Consider the following 20819-nt stretch of genomic DNA (forward strand, 5'->3'; position numbering starts at 1 on the left):
TGAAGTTGGGGCAAAATAGAGGTGTAGGGCCCAGAGATGGACAGGCATAGTCCGCACCCTCACCAGCTATGGCAGCCACGTGGCACTTCCTTGGGACACCCAGAGCTCTATAACACAAGTGTGAAAGTCACTGCCCTACAGTCTAGTGGGAGATTTGTAGAAAATCAGACATACTCAGGTAATTAGTTTTGATATAAATACCAAAGAGCAGCAATCAGCTGAGAACACCGGCTCTCGGGTTTGGACATGTCACATGGCCACTAAAATTACAAAGGAAGCCATGGTGGAAGACTGTGGAGAGGAGTGGTGGGCTGCATCCCTCAGCTTACTCAATCTCAGTTGACTGTGGCTCCCAAGGTTGATAAGGAAGATGGTAACGGGAAAGCTAAAGACAGAGCCAGAAGTCACACCACGTTGAAAGATGCCCTTTGACTCCAGGCATTCTTGGACATTCCCAACTATTTCATGACCCTAAAAACAAGCCATAACTCTTTTCTCTATTAACAAATAATAGCTTTTCTTTACTAACAAAGAGTGTGTGTATGACACTCAAACCCCATTTCTGATACTTAAAACGCTCATCCCTCACACTTCCCTGAATCCTCACTCCTCAATCTCTCAGGGTTAAGTCAAGTAATGAGAAGAGGTCCAAGGATAAGAGGAAAGTATTTGTTTCAGACATTACTTGATTGCAATGTGGCAGCATCAGAAAACTTGGATTAGCTCTGTGACTTCACTTTCCATGGGGTCCCTTCTGGCTTATGGTCAATGATCCCAAGGTTGAGACCTTTATTTTTCTCTTTCAGTTCCCATGACAAAAGGGAGCTTGCACAACTGGGTTTATGTTTAAATACGATAATTAACAGATGTTAAAAACAAACAATCAAATCGGTCTCTCTGTCTCTCTCTGTGTATATATACAAACACACATATGTACATACATATATATATATATATATATATATATATATATATATACAGAGAGAGAGAGAGAGATGATATATATCTTATATCATTAAGAAGTGTGTCGAGTTAACTATAGTGGCTGGATTTTTTTAAATGTTTTTCTGTGTACCCCAATTTTTCTACATGAACATGAATTATTTTTGTGATCAGAAAAATATGCATCTTTAAGGAAGCTAAAGCAAATGCCATAATTTGGAATAGCTACCCAGAGTTTTAATCTGTATAGTAGTTTTTATTCCCAAACTTTAAAAATCAACTGAATACTGTGAAAGAAACATTTCTCATTGTATTTTCTGGCCTTATTTCAATAAGCCATCTGCATGTCCCAATAAAAATGTCCAAGGAAGAGATTGTTTCTGGAATCCATTTTCTGTAATAACTTGGCGTTAATTAACATCTTTACAGTCATGAACACTTTATGACTCAAAATAGATCGCAGTCCTGATAAATATGGGTCCTTTAATATTTATTTTTATCCTGTTAGGTGATAACAATTTAATAATAAAAATCAACAGAGTATTTCTAAAACCACAAAAATAATATATTTAATGGTCCTTTAGACCATTCAGAATATAAATTACTTTAAAATATATCTCCTTATTATGAAATCCTTCTTAAAACACCAGATCAAGCCTATCCAAACATAGTGAGAAAGGAGAAATGGTTAGAAAGGAACATTCTTACTCTTGTTAACATTTTGATATATATCCTTTCTTTTTTTCCCAGAACATATATAAAGAGAAATTGCAGAAACCAACATATATAATTTTTTGTATGGTAAAAACCAAGTATAATTTCTTATCTTGAATTTTTACTGAATCCTATGATAATATTTTAGATCTTATTACAACATTTTGCTTTACAGTGCCACATTTCTATCTAAAAAGGTACAATGTACGAGAGTGAACATTTAACCAACCCCAGCCATGTATTACTAAGTATTCTCTTTTGTTTTTTAAACTTTGCTAAGTTGATATACAAAAATAGTATCTTACTTTGATTTTATTTTAATTTAGAGGGTGAACTTTTTCACATGCTTATTAGCCATTTGCATTTCCTCCTTTGTAAATTATTTGTTCCTCTCTTTTTTATATTGATGTTTTGATATTTTTCTATCAATTCCAATAAGCTTCTTTTATGGAAATATTTTAATCTCTTATACACCATATTTGTTGCAAGTATTGTTCTTTTGTTCTTTGCCTTTTAATTTTGCTTATTGTTGGATTAACAGTTTACATATTTATGAAGCTATAGGTATTAATTTCCATTTTTGTGGTTTCTTCCATTGTTTTTAAACTTAAAAAGGCCTTTCCCATATGAAAAGTCAATAAATATTCACTTCCATCTTCTTCTTTTGATGGCTTGATTTTTTTTTACATTTACTCTTTAATCCATTTGGAATTTGGTATATGGTAACAGATGGGTTTTTTAAACAATTCTTTTTTTCCAAACAGAAAACTAATTTTCCCAGAGCTGTTATTCCTTTCCCCACTGATCTGTGTCCTTTATAGGATATTAAATTTTATATAGGACTTCCCTGGTGGCACAGTGGTTAAGAATCCACCTGCCAATGCAATAGATATGGGTTTGAGCCCTGGTCCAGGAAGATCCCACATGCCATGGAGCAACTAAGCCCGTGAGCCGCAACTACTGAGCCTGTGCTCTAGAGCCCGCGAGCCACAACTACTGAAGCTCGCATGCTAAGAGCCCCTGCTCCTCAACAAGAGAAGTCACCACAGTGAGAAGCCTGCACACCACAACCAAGAGTAGCCCCTGATGCCGCAACTAGAGAAAGCCTGCATGCAGCAACGAAGACCCAATGCAGCCAAAAATAAATAAATAAAAATAAATAAATTTATTTTAAAAAATTTATATAAACTCAGATTTGGTTCTGGCCTATCCAGTCTGTTGATTTGTGTGCTTATACCTTTGGACTGTACCCCACTGTTATTACACTATTATACTCTGCCTTAAGATCTAGTAGAGCTATTCCCAAGACATTATTCTCTTTTTTAACCCCAGAACTTTCTCAACTATTCCTCCTGTTCATTCTTCATGATAAAATTCATAATTATTTTGTTAAGTTTTGAAAACAATCTTTTTTTTAATGCTACCTTATATTTATTGTATGTATCATTTACAGGCATCTTCCCAAATAGTTCCATTTGGCCCTCAAACTCAGGGTAGACCAGTATATGCTAACCCCATTAAAAAAAAAAAATTTTATTGGAGTATAGTTAATTTAAAATGTTGTGTTAGTTTCTGCTGTACAGCAAAGTGAATCAGTTATACATATACATATATCCACTCTTTTGTAGGTTCTAGAAAACAATATCTTTTGATGAGAATTATTAGGAAGAAATGTTTAGAACTTAATGTGATGAACATTATAAAACCTTGCTGTGAAATATATAAGAAAAATACAGTAATTAACATTACATATCAGTTTTGTGGAAGAAAACATGACAAAAATGTATCTTTTCCCCCAAAGCATCAGATTAGCAGAAATCTATACATTTATTGAAGATCTACTGTGACTACAACCTGGACTAGGCTCTTTAAAAACTGCAGAAACCGTGAATCATACGTCCACAACAAGAAAATCCTTATTCTGTCAGGAATGACCGGCAGGGGCAGTGTTAGGGAGTGGTAACTCATCTGGGACCTTGTACTTCTTTATTGCTTGTGCCAAAATATAGAGGAAGTATTTTACTGGATGAATACTTGGATAATCCCCTTGGAGTAGGGAATGGAGGGTAGTAAAAACTCCTGAAAGCCAGGCTTGAGTAATAATACAGGGCCTCTGCTAAGATTCCAGAGGAGAAGGGGCCGGACAGCTAGCTGGCTGTTGTTTTGTAGTGGCGTATGCAGACGGCAGTGAAAGTGGAATTGCCTGGAAGAGTAGAGGCAGAGGCAGGCAGGGAGGAGAAAGGAGGAGGCTGGGAGCTGGAGAGGAATTTAGCCGGAGGACCAGAGAGTCATCTGCTCGTGAATTTATTATTCTGCACGCTAGACAACACAAATCATCTTCTCTTTTGACCCACCAAAAGCTCTTTGTTACTTGCTGATTGACAAAGTTGGATCTTTCAGGACCTTGTTTGGCGTCTCAGAGTGCTGAGTCTTGCTTCTAAATGGATGCAGGTGAGAAAAGGCTTGAGGCCATCCAGTCAAATCTGGGCTACACAGTACAGTGCTGGAGGGGCAGAAATCCTGCACCCATGAGCCCGTCTGGCTGAGCTGGCTGCACCCAGCCGCATGGTTCCATCCCGTCACACCTCCACCTCTACTGCCTGCTGTCAGAAACACCCTCCTGCGTTTGAAAGTCCGATTCCAGTCAGAGGACCCTGATTGCCCCAGACTGAATCTGTGCTTGCTTTCTCTCCTGTGCTTCCCCTGTACTTCCATGGAAATGTTATTGTAGTTTGAGCTGTTTAGGAATTTGTATCAACAGTGGATCCTCATCATTTGTTGATTCCATATCTGTGAATTTGCCTATAATTTATTTACAACCTCAAAATCCATACTCTTGGTGCCTTCCCAGTCACTTGAACACATGTGCAGAGCAGGGAAAACCCCGAGTCCTCAGATGCATCTGTTCCAGACTGAGGTGAAACAATGCATCGCTCTACTGGGCTCTCATACTGTAAACCAGTGTCCTTTGGATGGTATATTTGGTGCCACTTTTTCACATTTTTGTGCTTTTTTTGGCAAAAGAAACAAACGCAAAACTGAGTTATGTATTGATCAGGTGACAAAAATGTTGCAACTAGTAGAAATCTAACCCAGTTTTGGTGGTTTACAGAATACAACTACTACGAACAACAAGAATCTACTATATGTCTATCTGCAACTCACATCCCAACAGGAACCTCCGTAGCAACACGGACTTTATATTTGCTGACCTAGGGTTGGACAAAGAGTAGGAGCTCAAAAAATATTAAAGACTAGAATGGGTTAGGAAGAAATGTGATAGGTTGACATGGGATGGAATGGAACATAGTAACGTTTACACAGCATCTTGGAGACAGGATGCTCCTAGGAGCAATAGCTAGTGGCATAGGGATACAGAAGAAATAACGATAGCTAATATTCATTGAGCGTTTTTTATGAACCTGCACTTGGCTAAGCATTTGACCTACATGTATCATGTAATCCTCACAACTTTTTAGTGCGGTAACATTATTATCCCCCTTCCACAGGAAGGTGAAAATGACTTGCCTGAAGTCACATAGCTATCACATTGCTGAATGGGGCTTCAGTCCAGATTCATCTGCCCCCAGAGTCGCTGCTCATAACACCACCTGGTCAAGATGAAAGATGGGCTTGGTGAGGGTTCTAAACCATGAGTTCCATCAGATAGTGACCTCTAGGAGAGGAAGAGGGCCTCTAGCAGAAGTTAGCCTGAGTCACTGGCTCTCCCAGCCTTCCTGAGAAGACAGTGATGCAATTAACAGTGATTTTTTTTCCTCCAGCTGGCAAAAACACTGTTTTTTGTTTGATTCCAGAAGCAGCTGGCAGAATTCATGTATTACTCACGATGGAATTACACTCTGCTGATGGTTTATGTACTCTAGAGTCAGGCAGTGGTGAGGGCTGTGTCTATGACTGTTGTGAGATTACTACAGGCCTCTGAATATGGCTGAGCTTCTGCAGCTGTTGTGTGTTTCTGGCTCCAGTTCCACACCTCTTGGCAGATGGTTTGTGTGAAAAGGTCTGCTGACTCTGGGTGTGAGATACACAGGGTGAAGTGGTCTGGGAGAACCAAGCAGCACAAAACCAGCCCACGCTGCCTTTTAAGCACTTATAAGCAAAAGAAAGGAATTTATAGATGAGTGATTTGGAGGATCTTCAGAAGGTCACTCCTTTGAGCCCTTTTGCTAGTGGAGAATGGCTGATGCTGAGCCAGTTTATCAAGTCAACCCTAACCCTTCCATAGCTGCTCCGGTGGCAAACACCCCAAATATCTTCCATCACCCATGGATGGTGATGGGTGGATGGATAAAATTAGTAACAATCTTAATATTTACCTAGTGTTTAAGTTTAAGTATTGTTCTAAGTGGTTTACATGAACTAATTCATTTAATCCCCACCCCCATCCCCCCAGAAAAAATCCCGAGAGGTAACTGCTATTATGATGCTTATTTTACAGGTGAAGTTAACTTGCACCACAGCACAAAGCTAGTAGCGGCTGCAGTAGATCGAATTGTTGGCCCCAACTCTTCAGCCTTCCTTGTATCGAACCCTTGCTTTGGCCTCATCATGGGCAGAGTGTAGTTTCCGAACCTTGACTTTGGGAATGACAGTGTGTTGGTTCACAGCCTAGGCCTTAAGAAGACTCACTTGCTGTTTTGTTTCTAATGGTGATGTGTTTCTAACATCACCATTAGAACAACATCCCCTGGGCTGATCCAAGAAGGATGAGGTACATGTGAGCAGAGTCACCCAGACAACCCACACATGTGCAGCAAGAAGCAGAGCTGCACCAGCTGCTGCAATCTGAAGCAGAACCTCAGAGCTGTGCTCAACACAGACGAGGCAAGCCACGAATCACACAAAGACTTATGAGGGATAATAAATGTGGGTTGAGCCACTGGGTTTTGGGAGTAGTTTGTTACACAGCAATAGCTAACCAATTCAATGATAAAACTGGAATGCAGGCCCAGGCAGTCTGACCAAATGGTACATGCATTAAGCTCTAATTTATATTGCCTTCCACACTCTCCGTTAAAGTGAAGAGACAGCCTCTAATGAGCTGAGTGAGCTTGAGCAAAGTGCTGAACTTCCTGGGTCTCAGTGTCGGCATCTATAAAATGAGCAGGTTGAATCAAACCAGCATTTCTTAAGGTATCAAACATTAGCTCCATGTGATACTCAAAAAAATGGCGGGGGATTCAGGGATTCTCCTGGAATTAATATTATGCAAAGACAATTCAATAACACTGGACTAGATCATCTTTTGAGTCTTTGACCATTCTAATATTCCTCATTCCAGGTAACAGTGTGTGGCACCTCCATTACCAGGTATTTGTGAAATTAAAATAATTATCTAATTCAGGCAACTTGGGGACAACATCCATGGGAAGGAGAGAATGTCTGTGATGGAAGAGGTTTTTCTCTACTTCCTTCAAACCTCAGCATATTCTCCCAGCACCTTGAACCAACAATGGCAGAGAAGACCTCACCCCTTCTCCTACTAAATCACCCTAGAATCAGGCTTACAGAAAAGCACATGGAAACAGGAAGCTGCCGTGACATGGGACATCTCTCAGAAAGGAATCTATGCTTACTTACTCCACTTCCTCACCTCACCCTTACTCTTCAACCCAAGCCCTGCCCATACACTGAAAATGCCTTGCAATGATACCTAATTGCCAAATTCTCTAGTCTCTCTCCTTACGCTGGCTCCTGCCTCTGTAAATTTTTACGTAGTTGAAACTCCCTCCTCCTTTGGCTTATCTCTTTGAATGCCTTCAGTTTTCTATTCCTCCACCCGCATCACCCCTTGACAAAGGTGTTCCCAGAACCACCCTCTCTCCTCTTCTTGGGCAATGTCATTCGCTCACACAGCTTCATCCTATATCCTGACAACTCCCATAACCGACTCTGGCCCTGCCCACTCAGCCAACCTCAAATCAAGTTACCTTCTTCCCAGCCCACCTCCCTAGCTTTATTCCCTGTACCTTAGAGGGTAGCCACATAGAACCACTGCACAAACATTTCTTAAACTTTTTATTCCTCATTTTTCACGCTTTTTCCTCTGCCCAGAATACCTTTCCTCCTCACTTCCTCTCCTGCTTTTGCACAAAGCATAATTCTGCTCATCTTTCTCAAATGTCACCCTCTTAGTGAGACCCCTGTTCTCTTCCAGAATGACTCTCTCCAGCCTAGATGCTTCCAACATGCACTGTCTGCCTCTAACAGAGCAGAGCTTCTCACCCACCAGATTAAAAGCCACCTGAAGTCACAGGCCTCTCTTAACCATGCTTGTAACTCTAATGCCCAGCAGATTCCCAGAACATAGAAAGAGCTCAGTAAATGTTAGCTTGAATGAATGCATATAACTGACCTATCCATTCCTCTACTTTGGGCATGGCCTACTATTTTACTGGCTGACTACTGGGCCTTTTTTGAGGAACACTCAGTATGCCCAACATGTAAACTAGGTCTTGTCTGTAATTTATTAATAAATGTCCACTTTCCAGATTTCCTGGGAGGAGCAATATTAGAGTCCAAGACAGTCTTTTGAGACAGGTTGATCACCAAGAGACTCTCTTCCACTTAGTCCATGTCACTAGGATAGTATTAATTATGTGCCCAAATTACTTTTCTATTTTTTATTTGACCACACACACACACACACACACACACACACAAAACAGTTCTAAAAAGGATTGGCTCTCTCATTCAGTTAGAACGGTGTCTCTTAAACTGCACTGATGAATACGTCATTTTCATGATTCTTGCTGAGTCTACAGGAGACTTGTACAATTATTCTATTAACCATTCTCTTTAAATTAACTCATCTATTTTTTTCCTGAGCCTCAAATAATGCAAAAATACTCATTAAATTACATGATTCATGTGATACATACACATATACATCAATGTATACAAATAATTTTTATAATTAAAAATGTTCTAAGCACCACATTAAATCATCTTTCAGGCCAGTGGTAGTATATGTAGCACACTTAGGAAAGCACTAGGTCAGAACATTTAATCCAATGCAAAACTATTTATTAAAGCATTTCTCTTACTGATATGTCAAACACAGACCATAGCTTAGTGGGCAAACCATCCAGTAAACTGTAAATTGTAATTTAATATTCTAAGTACTATGGCAGAGACAAGCACAAGGGTGCCTGTATCCAACACCTCTTGGGCACCAATGCAAATCTTCCCCATTCCAGGTCTTGCTTCAGCTGCTTCTGCAGCCGCAGCTGAGCAGGCCTCCACAAGCTTTGAGCAGATGTAATATCAAAGTAGCTCACACAGAGTCCATGAGAGGATATCTCACTTCCTCCCTTGGGACTTTCTCTGGCACAACAGCATAGGACCCCAGCAGTAGCTTATCAGTTTCTTGCATCTATATGACCCTTGAATAAAGGGGAGGAGAGCAATGGGTGAATGCCCTTGAGTCTCATTTCATAAGGCTCCTCAAAAGGTCTGGAGCACCAGGCATTTGAGGCAGTGGCCAACGTGATAATACATGCTTGTGCACTTCCATTCCCTTAGTCCCTCACTCTTGCTCTCTGGGGCCACTTCCCAATAATCTACCTGCACATATGCCTTTGCCTCAGTCCACAGGTTTTTTGTTTGTTTGTTTGTTTTAGTGGAATTTAGGCTAAGGCAGGGACCTAATCCATGCAAGAAGGTTAGGGAAGACTTCTTAGAAGAAATGACACTTGATATAAATCTCAAAGCGTGAATAAGTCAGGTGAAGAAAAGAAAGTGAAGAGGATATTCTGGGCAGAAGGGACACTGTACACAAAGGCCTGGATGCTTGAAGGTGCAGTTTTAGAAACTGCAAAGATCCTGGAATGACTGGAATACACCCCCAGTGTAGCCTGAGGGACTAAGAATCACAAGAGCCTGGTGAGGTAGGCAAGACTGGCTCCTGAAAAGTTGCTGACCACAACCAACTACCACCGCCACCCTGCTCTTTGATTCTGGAGTGGTAGCAATGAATAGCAAAATAGGTGGGTATTTAAATCAACTCTGGAAGATTAGAAAGTGCTTTCCAGATTCAAGAGGTGCTGGACACAAAGAGGAATTGAGACTAAGAGGGGGAGGAATGAAAGGCAAGATGGTGGTGAAATATGGGCAGAGCTATGATCACACGCACATACACATGCACTCCAGGATGGGTCCAAAAATTCAATAATGGGCTTGGTCTGAAGTGAACCACATTGCACTGGGAATTGACAATGCCACAGAAAAATTTCAAGGACTAGGAATTAATAGGTTTGGAATAAATGAGGTGGGAACAATCTAGGGCAAAGCATCCTAGAGCCTCTGTTTAGTCAAGACTTGAGAAAACAGGAAATTGGGGGCTGGCAGAAGAAAAGTCGGGAGCACCATCCTGCCAGCTGGTAAGGCCATGGGAAGGAATTCCCTCACCTGCACTCCAGATTTTTAGCAAAAACCCAAGAACGCACAGCTCTAAGTTTTTCTCTCTTTGTCCCTGAGACAAGGCCAGGCTTAGGGTACCAATGCTGAATTATCCCAAGGGAAGCCAGGGAGCTCCATCTGGCATAGAATACGAGTTGCCTGCCCTCATGGATGGAGATGTGCTTTGAAAAGATTGGCATAAAGTGACATAAGATCCTCCAGCTTTGTTTAGAAGTAAACAATTTAAGAACATCTGATTTTTATTGAGTGCTCATCATGTACCCACACCATACTAAGTAATTTTAAGTAGCATATTTTAAAATCTTCCCCTAAAACTACACAAATAAGTACTGTTATCAGTCTCATTTTCTGGAAAGCAGCCTGAGGTGACCATGAAACACTAGTTGGAACACAGTGAGGTGTTTGAAAGAGCCCAGGATTTGGGTTCAGGTCATTCTCAGTTTATATTTTTTAAAAAAATTAATTTGTTAATTATTTTTGGCTGCGTTGGGTCTTTGTTGCTGTGCGTGGGCTTTCTCTAGTTGCACCGAGCGGGGGCAGTAGCCCCCCGTTGTGGTGCACAGCCTTCTCATTGCGGTGGCTTCTCTTGTTGTGAAGCATAGGCTCTAGGCACGCAGGCTTCAGTAGTTGTGGCTCGTTGGCTCTAGAGCGCAGGCTCAGCAGTTGTGTCACATGGGCTTAGTTGCTCCGCGGCATGTGTGATCTTCCCAGACCAGGGCTTGAACCCGTGTCTCCTGCATTGGCAGGTGGATTCTTAACCGCTGTGCCACCAGGGAAGCCCTCAGTTTAATTCTTGCCTCCATAATTCCTACTGAGATCGTGTGGTCACTCAGGACTATTCATTTTCAAGAGACAGAAAACAACTCAAAATAGCACAAGCAAATAAAGGCAACTGGCTCCCATATTGGAAGGGGCAGGGATGGGTCTCCGATCTAAAAACATTGGCTCCAGGGCTCAGATAATTTCAGAGTGCCTGTCTGGGTTCTGTTCTCTTTGTCTCTGTCATCATTCTTTCCTATCAAAGACTAGCTTCAAGTGCCAAGGGAAGCTGGCGGCTCCAGGTAAACAGTGTCCTCACTGAAGAAAGAGAACATCTTGCTCATAAATTCCCAGAGAAGAGTCTATCTGGCCCTACTGGGTCATGCACCCTCCATCTGAACCAACCGCTGTCTTCAAATGGACAGTACACTCTGATCAGTGATTGGCAGTCCCATCAATGGAGGGAAAGCATGGTGGCTTTTGAAAAATAGGAATGTTAGGCAGTCCCAAATAATGAATGTCCACAACATTTTAACCTTAGTCAAGTCTCAGCCTTTGTGAGCCTCCGTTTCACCATCTATTTTTAAAACAAAACAAAACAAATAATAATACCTATTGTGTGAGATTGTTGTGAGATATTAAAAAACACATTAGGACTTCCCTGGCAGTCCAGTGGTCAAGGCTCCATGCTTCCAATGCAGGGGGCACAGGTTCAATCCCTGGTTGGGGAACTAAGATCCTGCATGCTGCACGGTGTGGCCAAAAATAATAATAACAAAAATAAAAATAAAATAAAGAAGAAGAATTTTGAAAAATCATATTAAACACTTGGCACATAGCGACATTCGGCCCATGGTAGCCATTTTTGTTATTCCTGGTACTATTATTGTTTTGCAGTTGTTTTTGACACCGGGATCAGAATTCGAAGCCCATCCCAGATTCCCAGATGTCTAAAGCACTCCTGTCCCCAGGGTGGAGTCCCCTTTGGCTCTGGAGCCAGACGCCTTGCACAACCCAGGCCCTGTGTGCCAAGGTTAAGTTGGTTCACCATCTGACGGCCGCGGAGCAGCGAGTGCCTTCCCAGCCCCAGCAATGTCAATACTGCCTTCCTGACTCCGCCTATTGTATCTGGAGGAAAGTGGCCGAGCATTGTCTTCCAGCGCTCCCCCCAGGAAGCATGATATCACCCTCTAACAAAAGCGGGAAAGCTGACAGATCTGCTGAGATGGGTGTGACCACCACACACACCTCACTGGTCAAGCCCTGGGCAGGCAGAGCAAACAGCAGCCGCCCACATGCCCCTCAGCTGGCTGCCTAATGGGTTCCTTTTGGTCATCTTTAGGTTTTCTCCCTCTCTTTGTTACGCGCATGCGTACCATGTTAGACATGGCACCACTAGGCCGTGGGAACGCACTCCCTCTAATCAACAGATGTGTTGAAAAGAGTCAGGATTCTGCCCATCTGGCAGATCCATGTCTCCACACCTGCCCCTGCAGCCTTCGGAAAGAAACACAGGGAGAAGGATGGGACTGAAGGGACAAAAAGGAGGTGGTGGGGGAAGGATGTAGAGGAAAGCACACAAGGCTCAATCTAAAAAACATTCTGCACGTGTGATGTGAGTTGAGGAATAGTCTGGCTAGACCAGTGGGAATAGGGTTATCAGTTTAAAATTCCAGAAATAAGGGAGGCAACTTTAGACATTCTCTTTCTTGAAGGCTGGGAGTGATGCTAGCTGATCTTCTGACATCCTTCCAGCTCTGGCATGGTAATGCTGTCAGTGCAGCTGGCTCTCTGTAAAATAACACACCTGCAGTCTGGTGCCCCCATGCCAAGCCCAGAGGCTGTCACTCTGCTGTCCCCATCTTACTGTCCCCTTCTTTAAACTTTCTCCTTCTTTAGCTACCACAACACCAATTCTCTGAAATCCCACCGAAGGAATCTGATTGGGTTTGCCTCTCCTGGCAACTCCCTGACTGCTTCTTCATAGAACCCCTGGCTATCTGCTCTTTCTCTTCCTTTCACATAAGTCTTGGTATACAACCCATGTCTTCACTTACCATAAACAAAGATTTCTATGTTTCAATCCCTTGCCTGACCCTCTTCTTCTGAGTTTCAGACCCAGAGAGCCAAATTTTGCTAAATATCCACCTTTAACATGGAAATTCAAAATCAACATGTACAAAATAATTATTTGTTTCATGCCAGCCTGTCACCAAGCAGTTCCTTCTGCCATGTTTCCCAACACAGAGAATGGCAGCACCGTTACCCAAACCAGAAGCCGGGAGCAATGCTTACACACCCCACTTCCCACAACCTCCAATATATAACCAATTACCAGTGCCTACAGTTTCAACTCCTAAACACTTTCAAACCCCTTCTTCATCTAAGCCTCCCTGCCTGGAGTGTTGGGAAGCCAAATTGGTCCAGGCCTAAGTCTCTGCCATGTCAATACATGCTTCACACTATTATCAGAGTGAATTTTCCAAGACATAAATCAGATATGATGGAACAAACACCATACTAAATTTCCATGTGTACAGAAAGAGGTACAAATGACTTAAAATGGCCTATGTGGCCCTTCCTGATCTGAACCCAACCTTAATTCGCCATCTCCTCCCTACATTCCAGACTTACTCAACTTCCCTGAGCTTGCCCAGCTATTTCACACCACCTGCTCCCTCTGATGGGAAGTTCTTTCTTCTCTTTTCCTTTTTATCTACTTACTTTTAAAATCATTTGGCTATGAGTAACTCATAACTACACTAGCCATAATTTTTGGTAATATTCATTATTATTTAGTTCTTGCAAAGTGAGGAGGACCTATCCTACAGATTATTTTCAATACTAAATTTTATTCATACTAAATTTAGCAATAAATGAAGTTGACATTATATGTTTTTAGCCATTTATGTTTAATTTGGATTTTAAAGTTGCTTTTATTATTGAAGCCAATAAACATTTTTATAGCTCTTGAAAAGCTAGATTTTGATATACCCCTACTACATTATTATTATTATTTTTTTTTTTGCGGTACACAGGCCTCTCACTGTTGTGGTCTCTCCCATTGCGGAGCACAGGCTCTGGACGCACAGGCTCAGTGGCCATGGCTCACAGGCCCAGCTGCTCCGCGGCATGTGGGATCTTCCCGCACCGGGGCATGAACCCTTGTCCCCTGAATCGGCAGGCGGACTCTCAACCACTGCGCCACCAGGGAAGCCCCCTACTACATTATTTATCATAGCATCTTACAATTTATATGCCTATAGTCATCCTTCCTACTAAGATGTGAGTTTAGCAAGGGGAAAAAATAATTAATCCTTGTTTGCATTCCTGGTATCCAGTACAGTACTTGGTGCAAAGTAAGTTCTCAGTATGTCTTCATTGATTGAAAAGATAGTTAAGTTAGTGAATGAATGAATGAATGAAAGGTGGGCAATAACTCAATAAATGTCTATTGAATAAAACTGTGTATCTTTAAAGTAATATTCAACAATCATACAATACCTAATATTATGTAAAATCTCATTAAACCCACTTTCGTGAGTATATCTTTTATGTTTCACACCTAAGGGCAAAAAGGGATTTTCTTTTGACCCTATTTACATCAAATATTTAACATAAGCCAACCTTTTAAGATATGAGTGAATACTACTTGCAATATATATGAAATTGATTGTTATTGTTATCCTTTCAATGTTTAAAAGTCCTTTGTACAACAACAAACAATTTCCCACTTTTTTTCAGGTCTGCCATGGTATACCAAAAGTTTCTTACTATGGCATATTAAACTCCATGCACTATGGAGAATAAGAAGTAAATAATATCAGTTGTCAACAATGTTAGAGGCTAACTGGGCTAAATCTATGTGTCTAAAGCTCAAAGGCACAGCCTGTGTGGGAAGGGAACTCAGAATTAGGGGAAGAACACGAGGAAGAGTTGGCCTTGGCAAACTGAGTTGAATTTTGTTTGCAGAGTGAACATGGTGGATGTCATTTCCAAATGGATAGAACAGCATGAACAAGAGCCAAGGGGAAAGTATGCATAGATGGTGGAGATGGGCCTGGTTGAAGTAGAAGAGCCATGAGCACGGATAGGTGAGGGAAAGCACTGGAGAGTAGGCCAAGTGTTCTGGCTTGTCAAGTGGGGAGAGATCAGCACAAAATATGAGAAACTGGCTTATGTTGAAGTCTTTTAGGAGAATGCTTCTATGAGTAGTAAGTGACTCCCCTACACCTGGAAAAGATTAGACTTGTCTTGAATGAGCCCAATGTTCCTCATAGCAACACTTCTCTTTTGATTACACTAGCTTCACTTACTAAGAGAGTTCTTACTGGCTGAGTACTTTACATGCATTATCACACTTGATGCTTATAACAACTCTGGGAAAAAGTATTCTCAAATGTAAAAGATGAGAAAACTGTGCTTTAGAACAATCAAATAACTGGCCCATGGTCCTCCAATTTGAGCTTAATCCCAGGTGTGTAACTTCACAATCCATACTCTTAACTCCTTCTCCTGCCTTCTTGATGAGATCAACCTCACGCTCATAGAGCAGTGTCTTCAAAAGTGAGTCATCATAGCACAAATGCATGTGGTTTTTCTTCTCCTAAGGCATGTTAACTGAGTTACAATTCAGCATAAAGTGACCATATCTGGGTCCACATTCAGAAAACAAACTCAGTTTGATTTCAGTGGGCAAAGATCTTGGTGGCTCTTCTGAACCTTTATCTACCTGCTAAGTGGTCAGTAAGGAGCCACAGGTAGTGAAATGAAAAGGATTTTCTTTTCACATTCCTAAAGACTATCAATCACCCAACCCATGCCCAAACCCTCTCCAGTGTGGGAACTCACTCCCCAGGGGGATAGTGATACAGTTTTCAGAAGGTTTCCATTAACAAAGCCAAACTCTGTCTTTTGTGCAACTCCCTCCACCCCTGGATCCTAGACCTGACAAAATACAGCGTCAATCTATGGTGTCTGCTATGTGGAAACCCATGAAAATGCTGCTCCTTCATCTCTTCTCTCCTGACTAAATGTTCCCATATGACAAAATTTCTAAAGCACTTACCTTCCCATTTGCCTACTATGTTTGCTGTCAAATTTTTCAGTCTTCAGGGTTTTGTGTGTGTGTGTGTGTGTGTGTGTGTGTGTGTGTGTGTGTGTGTGTGATATGCGGGCCTCTCACTGTTGTGGCCTCTCCCGTTGCGAAGCACAGGCTCTGGACGCGCAGGCTCAGCGGCCATGGCTCACGAGCCCAGCCGCTCCACAGCATGTGGGATCTTCCCGGACCGGGGCACGAACCCGTGTCCCCTGCATCGGCAAGCGGATTCCCAACCACTGCACCACCAGGGAAGCCCTAGTCTTCAGTGTTTAATGGATGTTCTTTGAGCAGCAGATTGAAGTGATTACCACCTCTAATTCTGACCTTATATTTTTACTATGCAAACGGTTACAGCCTATGTATTACCTTTTTAGCAAGTAAAGCATGTATTGGCGCCTATAAATTGGCTCCTTGCATTTCATCAAATTTTGTGTATCACCAAAACTTGGATGTCATTCACTAGAACTCTCAGCAAGCCAAGTCTCTCTCACATTGAACATACATCATCTATTTATTGAATCCAAATGCATAACTTGACATTTATCTATTTTGACATTTATCTATTTATCTTTTGGGTTTGGTTCATCCTTCCAGCCTAGACAAATCTATTTGAATCCTGATTCTGTGCTCTTACCAATAAGCCATCTACAGGGAATAAGCTGGTGACACAATCACACACATATCTTTTTAGGAATAGAGTTCCAGGAGATGAATTGATAATGTCAGAAAAAACTGGACCCCCCCCATCTGAATCCCCCAGAGGATATAGCATAGTCTTCTGAGATGAACTTAGAAGAGTTCTTCCCTCCTGGAGAGATGTCTTAGAAGGACTAGACTCTTGAAGGAAGCTCTCCCAGGGTAAGGCTGAAAGGGAAATGCTGAGAGCTCCCAACAAAAACAATGTTTAGGAGGGAGCATCTGTCAAGAGAGCAAAACTCCTCCTTCTGAGAATAATTCCCAGGTGTGTCTCTGTTCCCAGCTTCTACGCCTCCACCCTTGATTACTCAGACTTGATAACTAGCCTTCTAAGACCAACCCTAATCAGGAGGTTCCATCTGGGACCACTTCCCTGACCTTATAACTGAATTTCCTCCACCACTCCAGACAAGATATTCACTATCTCTGAACCCAGGTTGTTACTTAAAATGTCAAATGAGACAGGAAAGAGGCATGAAGGCATGCTACTAGAGGCTTCCCATTGGATCAGTGTTGATCACAAAGGACATATTATGATAAAGCAGAAAGAGTGATTAGTTTTATTTTGTTTTTCTCTTTGGGAGAGCAGCCTGGTTTGGTGAGAATGGGAGAGTAGGGAAAACCTAGTATGTTTCTTAGAACTTGTTTCTAAGCTGGTATTGGCCATGATCTGCTATTGGGAGGGGAATCTACCAGAATCTAGGTGGATTTGAGGGAAGCCTTCTAAAAACTGCATACCTCCTCCAACCCTTTTATGGGTTAGCGTCTACCACCCAGAGTCACCTTCATTGAGGCAAATGTGATATTTTTTTCAGTTCTATTTGTTCAGAAAAAAGGAATGATGAACAACCCACTAGACTAGAGAGAAATCTGTAAGTCATGAACCCCTAGCTGCATTACTGTAGTCTACCAGTGGAGTTTGGTTTGAAGAATGGGATCCTATGCCTGTAGACATAATCATGCTGGTTTCTTGTTGTTGCAATTATCAGGCCTTCAGTATTCATATTCATGGAGGCTTAGATGGAAAATCTAAGTTAGGATTTAGCACGACATACCTACTCCAGAAACCAACCTTGCTGGTATTACCCTTCCTTTCAACAAGAGCAACAACGAAACCCCTTTCTTTGGGCTTCACCCTGCTTAAGTTGGTGCTGTGCTTTTGGTTTACACACAGAGTAGCTATTTTGCCACATAACTTTTTTGTTTGATTTTATGACATCTTTTCTAAGCCTATATTGCAAAGTGCCATAACATGGTCACTATGGGGAAAAAAGATGAATTAGAACAGAGTGTGTGTGTCTCTGTGTGTGTATATTATTTAAACTAAAGAGTATCTCAGAGCAGCTGTGGACCCCTGGCCTTTGCATGACTATAATCCCTGATATAGAAGCAGTTCCGGATTTCATGTTACTGATAAATGTCACACAGAAAAAAAGCAAACCGAAAATGGAATTATGATAACTATTTGGCTTAAAGATGCATATTGTCAGAGAAATCAACATTATTTCTACATGGATATAAAAATTTCTACATAAATACTGAAACTATCTCAGATAATCTTTCATTTTCAGCAGTTTACACATTCTTAGTCTTAAATGATTAAATCCTCAATATAATTGATCACTGGAAACAAACTGAAGAGCTATAAACAAACATGCAATTATGTTATCTTATTGGAGTAATTTTTTGAATATTTAATAATATAATATTGCAAACATATGAAAAACATAAAATAATTAGCAGATACGTATGTATACTTGGATCAAGTTCTACTAATATAATATAGCCCACACCATTAAGTTCAGTAAATTTTCCCAAATTCATTTCCTATATCAATTCTATTTTCATTACAATAATTCAAATGCTTTCAAACTGAAGGGGAGAGATTGATGGCCATTATAGTTGTTATTTGTATTTCGTGATTTGATACCACTTTCATAGGTATCCCATAGGGTGAGTGAACTATAAGCCACGCCGCCATCTAGAGAATCTGAACAACAGACAACTTAAATCTAAAAACATTCAAGCCAACCATTCCTTAAACCCACAATAGATTTTGTTACTCTCCTGTATCCAGTGATCTGGGTAATTGACTAAACTTTCATTTCATTGGGCCAATAAAGACTTTACAAATTACTATGTGCCAAATATTTTTTAAATAAAACAAAAATTATATAGTCCTAATCTCCCTGACCCCAACTATAAGATAAAAACCAAAAAGCCTAGCGTTTGACTGCTTTGATTAAAATAAGATACAAACATGAAATCTTTATAGAAAAGCATCTTTGTTCTTTTAAAAATGACAATCTGTACAATGCCTTAAGTGGGTCCGAATCATTCTCAGCATGAATTTGATTTTTTTTAATGACTGAAGATTTTCTTTGAAGCAGATAAAGCCAGGTTTCTTCTTTTTCTATAGAGTAAGGAAACAATCTAGAACGAGGAACAGTAAAATAACGCACTATGGTAAGCGTGTCTCTTCAAATAAAGTGACCTAATCAGTCCTCACAGAGTCTGTGGTAACACAGCGGGCAATAATCCAGAAGAGAAACTCTAGAAAAATCAGTTCATGCCACAAGGACTTTCCATGTCAATCCTTACATATATTAAACGGAGACTCATGGAGAAACAGTCCCTGTGCCACAGCTGCCCCTTGTTAACCAGCACTAAGCATTGGCGAGACAGCCCAGAATCATTAACTCTGTTAAAAATACTTTTTTAAAGATAATAAAGCCAAACCTTACCAGAAAGGAGCAAGCTGACTCCACAGAGAACTAAGCCGGCTAAAGAATCCATGCTTCCCCAAATCTCTCCATCCAGTTTCCACAGATGTGCATGAGGTCCCAAGGATCCTTTCAAACGCCCAGAAGTTTGTGACTTTCCATTCTCATGTCCTACTAGGTCTTGTTTACAAGTCAGAGGCAAGAAGGAACAGCACAGAAGCGGGCTGTAACAGTCTCATTTCTGTCTGAGCACAGGGAGTTTTAAGTTCCTTTTTCCTGTTTCCTTTGTAGATTAGGATGGGAAAAGCTGTATCTTAAAGGCATTTGGTATCAGCAAGGCTGGGGGCACTGTAAGCTCTATCCATCTTGCAATTCATCAAAACACTTATCAATTGCAGTTGCTTCTGCTGCTGCTTTTGCTGCTGTTGGAGGGATAGAGGAATTTTAGTTGGAAGTGTGGGTCCTGGTCAGCACTTTCAGAAACAATAGGGGTATCCTCTCCTAGGCGGGAAACTGAGAATAACAAGCCCTCCACCTATGTATGGTATGCGCTGATGACTGGCCCTTCTCAGCCCTCTAACAGCTCTCCCGGGTCTACTTGGGAGCCCTGACAGAAGGGGCTTTTGGGTGTGGGGAGCAGTTTTGGCTTTTGTTTTCTTGTTTTAACCCACATGGTTTGAATTGGAAAGAGAAGTTTTTGTGATGAGAGAACACAACCCCTAAAACAATTAATTTAGGTAATTAACAGTGAGGTCAATGCTCACTGTGGCCACAGAGACCAGAGTCCAAAATTGTTAGCCTGTTTTCTTACACACAGATGGCTTATCTTTTGGCCAAGAGCCCAAAAGATATCCATGCTACTGGCCATCACGTTAATTTTTTATTAACAATTCATCTGAAGATGATCTAATTTCTTAAAGAATTGGCAGAGAAGGGTTTTAGTAATACTAAGAGGGATTTCGTGGTTACTGGCCAACTTACTTTCAGACGAAAATTGTATCCAAAATTTTAAAAATAACCTGTGTAAAAACCAAATACTATAAGTGATTAGATTGCAATAAAAATATTATCCATAAGAGCAGAGAGAGTACATAGGCCAAAAGGAAAATAACCATTGGGGTAACCATGCCTACAATGAGATCAGAGACCCTAAATCTATCCAGATGACAATTTCACCAAAATACGAATTCTGACTTTAGCATAGAGAGCCGATACCTCAGTCATCACCTCGCCTTCATGCCGGAGGAAAGAGTTGTCTGATCCTTTTTCCTACTCACCACAGGAAAAGGCAGATGCTGCTAGTCTTGCCTGATTTCTGTCCCAGGTTTTATCATATCAGCAATGATCTCAAGCACCAATTGATGTTTCCAGGCAGCTGGGGTAGAAAAGCTCAGGCTTTTTCATGCAGACCTGGCTTCAAATACTGGCTCAGCCATTTGTGG

At 41.2% G+C, this 20819-nt stretch overlaps 1 protein-coding gene across 2 annotated transcripts in view; it reads right to left on the reverse strand.

Moving 5' to 3' along the window:
• TEK (TEK receptor tyrosine kinase) overlaps window positions 1-19848 on the reverse strand; it is a 104811-nt gene extending 84963 nt beyond the window's left edge. The window contains exon 1 of one of the 2 annotated variants that reach the window (XM_059072961.2): window positions 19399-19848. In XM_059072961.2, the coding sequence (XP_058928944.1) occupies window positions 19399-19450 (52 nt within the window). In that variant the 5' untranslated portion in view covers window positions 19451-19848. The remainder of the gene's footprint in view (window positions 1-19398) is intronic. The other variant, XM_067041386.1, reaches the window with a different exon arrangement.
• Between the last annotated feature and the right edge of the window lie 971 nt (window positions 19849-20819).

This window comes from Kogia breviceps, chromosome 8 (genome assembly GCF_026419965.1).
Source record: "Kogia breviceps isolate mKogBre1 chromosome 8, mKogBre1 haplotype 1, whole genome shotgun sequence".
NCBI lineage: Eukaryota > Metazoa > Chordata > Mammalia > Artiodactyla > Physeteridae > Kogia > Kogia breviceps.